Source organism: Vespa velutina, chromosome 5, assembly GCF_912470025.1.
Source record: "Vespa velutina chromosome 5, iVesVel2.1, whole genome shotgun sequence".
Classification (NCBI taxonomy): domain Eukaryota; kingdom Metazoa; phylum Arthropoda; class Insecta; order Hymenoptera; family Vespidae; genus Vespa; species Vespa velutina.
This window is the reverse complement of record NC_062192.1, coordinates 7,810,442-7,815,911: the sequence shown is the minus strand read 5'-3', so window position 1 is coordinate 7,815,911 and position 5,470 is coordinate 7,810,442. Positions and strand designations below refer to the sequence as shown.

The window sequence follows — 5,470 nt, the reverse complement described above, 5'->3', positions numbered from 1 at the left end:
AGAGAACGATGAGATTATCGACGAAGGAGTGTCGATCCGACACCTGAGAGAAAGAGAGAACATCGTGGAGAAAATGCAGCAAGCTAGCGTGGGTGGTTGTGACGGGGATTTAGATCAGCGGAGGAGTCCGTGTGCAAGGTCTCCGCAGGTGAAATGCGAGCCGTCGAGCGACAACAGAACTATTAGCAGCGAGCTGCTCGATAACGGCAGAGTGAAAGTGAAGCTGGAGATGCCGGAGCCTACTGAAGGTTACGAATCCAAGACCGAATCACGAGGAGATGATTATCATCATCGTCCGGATTTGGATTATGGTTATGAACGAAAACCCGAAGCTTTTCTCGGAAAATTCGAGAGCTCTGATTATCCTTCTCACTGTCAAGGAATAGGAGGAGGAGGAATAGGAACAGGAGGAGGAGGAGCAGGAGTGACAGGAGGAGGAGGAGGAGGAGGAGGAGGAGGGACAACAGGAGTAGGATATCAACGTCCCGATATAACAAATTCTACTTTTGGTTTTCCTCGTTTTTATGGGCCACCTACGAGCGCACCACCTCCACGTTTACCGGATGTTTTTCCGAGTAGACGTATTGACGAGCCTAAACACGAGGATCATCATGATCGAGAACGATCGTCGCACGATCGACATGCAGCTTATAGGATGGCGGTATCTGCCCTCACAAACGACGGCTATCTTCGTGATCATCATCATCATCATCATCATCATCATCATCATCATCGACCCCCTCAACCTCATCATCCTTCCTCACTTCCTTCTCATCATCACCATCATCATCATCAACAACAGCAGCAATGCTTTGACGATTATCATCGAGCTAAGGCATCGGCTTATCCATCTTTATCCTATCCACCCTTTAGACCGTCGTCCGTGCCACAACGTGCTCCATACGGTCCTAATCATCAAAACAATAGCATCTATAGAACCACCGGACAATATCAAAATAGGCAACAACGAAAGTGGAGCAACGCGACGGCTTCTCTTCGTGGGTTGCAACCATCGATACCCGTGAGTTATTTTCTTCTACGTTTATCTTCTGTCGTCTTCGACAGATTTTAACTTTCATTTTTTCTCAATTAAAAAAAAAAAAAAAAAAAAAAAAATGTAACGTAAACGTTTCGACTGATAACTGAAAAAAAGAACAAAAAAGAAGAAGAAAAAAGAAAGAAAAATGGGCCGAACTCGAGCGCAATCGAAGTTACGATTAAAACAAATCAAAACAAAAAAGAAAGAACAAAAGAAAAGAGGAAAAATAATTTATATTTCTTTAGAAATTGGATCGTTCCTCGTAATTCGTTGGGATTCAATCGATGAACCGGTTCGTTTTATAATAGATGAGATCCAATCTACTTGGATCACTCTTTAAATCGAAAAAAGTGGGCGATCGAAAGTCCTGGGGAGTTAAAGCGCTCGTTTTCGCTTATTATCCATTATACTTCGGCGACGTAACTCGAGCATTTTCGCACAGGGCCGCTGCGCCGATACGGAAGTGAAACTCGCCGTTCGTAAAACCAAGCTCTGTATCGTGTTCATTAATCTTATTAATTCAGCTCACGCTAATCAATGGTTTAGAGTACAGAGAATAACGTTTTGACGGACAGCACGTTGCACCTTCTTTTTTCTCTTCCTTCTTCCCCATCGTCTTTCTATCTCTCTCTCTCTCTCTCTCCCTCCCTTTCCTTTGTTTTTCGACGTTTTTTTTTCTTCAGTATTCTTTCTTTCTATTTTTCTCCTTTTTTCTAGATTACCTATCGTAGTATAAAGAAAAGAAAGAGAGAGAGAGAGAGAGAGAGAGAGAGAGAGAGAGAGAAGAAAAGGATGGAAGTGAAGGAGGAAGAGGGAGGAGTGAGAGAGACCAGAAAAGTAGAGTAAGGAGGATCATGCCTTAAGGGTATAGGTATACCTACGCGTTGGTATTAAATGAAATCGAATGAAACCGTTCCTATGACCGTTCGTTCAAAAATTACGACACGCTGGACGAAATTACGGTGATTATGCGGATCGTGCGTCGGTTTCGGCCCTCCGGGAAGGACCCGGCACCTTGACGAAGGGAAGGCTAAAGAGATACGTGTGTAGACCTTGTCGATACCACCGGCATTGGATTATCGATGAAACGAGATCGATGGCTTCTTTAGCGGTCACTCGAGTTCTCTTGAATTTACGAGCGTCTTATGTACGACGTACGACGCTCAACTTTCCTTGATGTTGGATAGTTTCTTACTTTGGATATGTTCAATAAAATTTCTTCGATCAAGGAATTTATCCATTAGATATTTACGCTTTTTAAAGAATTTATGATAAATTCGATCATTCCTTTTTTCAGAATGGATGAACGATGATTAAATACATAATCAGTTTGAATAAATATTTATCATAAGTAATAAATACCTTTTAATAGATATTACAATTTACGGTATCTTTATATATATATATATATGTATGTATATACATATATATATATATATATATATATCAATGTACTTAGAAATTTTTAAATATAGATATAGTATAATTATAGTTACGTATCTCGATTGGTTGAACTTCGACGTGAAGATCGACAAAATAAAAGATGGAAAAGCAGGTTCCACTTTCCGTTTTAACGACGAAGGATATACGAGCTATTCGATGTGTTCTTTCTTTATGTTTGATTCTCGATCTCTGGGCGGATTCTACTTCAAAAGAAGTAGACTCTCCTAGGTAGTAGGTGTTAGAAGCGAGTCTTTCGAATCGCGCGGAAGCCATCGATGTTCTCTAAGTGTTTGGAATGTATGTATCGTCGAGAAGTAAAGAGAAGAAGAAAGAGCAAAAGAGAGAGCGAGAGAGAGAGAGAGAGAGAGAAAGAGAGGGAGAGAGAGAGAGATAAAGAGAGACAGAAATAGTATACTAGAGAAGTCCGTGTATACTCTCATCTGCATAGTGTTTCCTCTCTTTAACGATCGTTCATCTTCCATCCTCGGACGTACGCACCTGTATCGAGATAACACTTAGCAAGTAACGTATATCCAGAACGAATAAGGGCATTGAATCGAAGCCGATCCCTTTGGGCCTCCTTTCCTTCGATTTCTGCTCTATCTCTCTTTCCTTTTCGTTTGTCGCCGTAACCGAGAGTATCGATTTGCGTTAGAACGAAGGCGCGAAGGAGTCTATAAATTTCTATTGCCTTCGGCAAAAATGGCACACCTGTGCTTATTTAGATAGGCGCAGTCTCCCGAAACGATTTTCTCAGATAGGATCGTTTCTATCCAGGATTTTGCATCAATGTCTTTTCTATTACTTAAATGTACTTAGTAAACGAATAGTTCCTATCATATGGATTTGATAATAATGATATCTATTGGATTATTTGTTTCAGATTAATAATTTTTTTTCTTTTTTTTTTTTTTAGTAATAAAGATAACGATACATCGTTGAGTACACGTTGAAATGACTTTCTCGAAACTAATTAAATACGTGTAAGAATAGTTCCTTTGTTCTTAAATTATTTTTTTCTTTCTTCTTTTTTTTTTTTATTTTTTTTATTTTTTGTTTGTTTCGTTATTTCACCTTTAACATATATACGTTGAGTTCGTAATAGGAGATTAACATTTAGCCTTTAATAAAAGTAAAACCTGTCATCTATATGGCATATTATGTATAAAAACCGTGACGATTTACAAATACCATCGTTGTAGGAAAGAGAAAAGGAAAGAGGATAGGTAAAAAGGGTGGAAATGGTGGAAAGGGGTGGTTACGCTCGCCAGATGCGTGTATTAGCCGACCGATGCGTTTTTCTACCTGAAGGGCGTTCGATCGAGTGGCAGGCAGGCCTACAGCAGCACATGGCACTGCTATGGGGCCAGTTTCGAAGGGGCATACCAGGCCCCGTACGATTCGATTCGTCTCGTAGACACAGTGTCGAGAAAATGAGAACGGTTCTGAAAAGAACGAAGGCGTGGGGAGTCCCGCTCCCCTCGCCACGCTTTTCATCGTATACAAACACGATTTATAAAGTAAGTAGATAGGTACTATCTGTGCTTTTTTCTTTCTTTCTTTTTTTTTTCTTTTTTCCCTTCTTATCCGATGAAAGAATCTTTCGTGTTCAAGAAACGAAATCTTCGAGAGATTGAAAATTTTGTATTGTTGATGTTACGATGATAATGACGATGATTAAACAATATCTTTATCTTTTAATTTGAAGTGAATGAATAGATGAAAATTTAATTAGATTCGTTAATAAGAAATTTGTATTTTCTAATTGAACAAAATCAAATGTTAAATAGATAATTATAACATTTTTATATTATTCATTGTTACATGAAGATAGAATATATTCAATCATAAGAGTTTATCAGAAATTTAGATAAATCGATTATATGTATGTATTATTTCCTGGGAATTATTTCAGATATGATCTTTCTACTATATCGATTTGCATTCAATTTTCCCTTTCACAAACTCGTCAAACTCTCCATTTACAGAAATGATAGTCCGTAGAGCAGAGATTTTGTGGGCTCTGGTGGTGTATTATAAAAAGAGTGTTTTATTAGCGTGAAAAGCAGGGAATTTCAATGACACGCGACGATCGCTAGGTAGAAACGTAGGAAGAACCGATGTGCAATGTAACACTTGTGGCTTTTATAATGCCCTACCGTATGTATATACATATATACGTACACAAATATAGAGACGTATATACCTACCTACGGGTTGACTCTCGATATCGCCCGTAATCACGAGCAGTCCTCTCTCTTTCTTTCTCTCTCTCTCTCTCTCTCTCTCTCTCTCTCTCTCTATCCTTCTTCTCTTTCTCTCTTTGTCTCTCTCTCAGTGTCACTTTATGGCACATGAATTATTAATGGCGCGCGTTTATTCACATCACGCTTTGCCGCCGACCGTCCCCAGGTTTTCCTCTGGATCGCTGTCCGCGATGCCAAACGCACTCTTTTTTTTTTTTATATTTCAACTCTTCTCTATTCGACAGCCGATCGACGATCGCTTTATCGTCATCGAGCAGACAGTAAAGAGAAAATGATGCTTTCATCGTTCGCATTCGAAATGATGAGAAAAGGGATACGACCAGAGTCGTTTATTTATTTTATCTTTTTTAACAAATTCTCAGATATCTATCATTTTGTTTATTTGTTCGTTTCGTTTCGTAGCAGAATAGTTTCGATCGTTTTTATTTGTTTAACATTTAATAATTCCATTATATATTTAGATACTGCTTATTATATTCCATTAAATATTAGGAATAAAAAAAATAAAAAAATAGAGTATTAAGAGTGTTATATTGATCGGAAATTAAAATGCTAGCTAAATGATTTGATTGAAAATATTTTAAATGTGCATCGTTGAGAATGAAATTTCTTTTTTATTTTATAATTTTACACATTGTTTCATTATACACATACCTGTGTATATAAAATAAACAATAAAAAAGATCTCGCAGTTTACTGAATTTTTTTGTATTACCAACAA

At 38.0% G+C, this 5,470-nt stretch overlaps 1 protein-coding gene across 2 annotated transcripts in view; it reads left to right on the top strand.

The window, feature by feature from the left end:
- The first annotated feature begins 437 nt into the window (after positions 1 to 437).
- Positions 438 to 5,470, top strand: part of LOC124949564 (zinc finger protein basonuclin-2-like) — a 208,952-nt gene continuing 203,919 nt past the window's right edge. The window contains exon 1 of one of the 2 annotated variants that reach the window (XM_047494844.1): positions 438 to 1,021. In XM_047494844.1, the coding sequence (XP_047350800.1) occupies positions 656 to 1,021 (366 nt within the window). In that variant the 5' untranslated portion in view covers positions 438 to 655. The remainder of the gene's footprint in view (positions 1,022 to 5,470) is intronic. The other variant, XM_047494835.1, reaches the window with a different exon arrangement.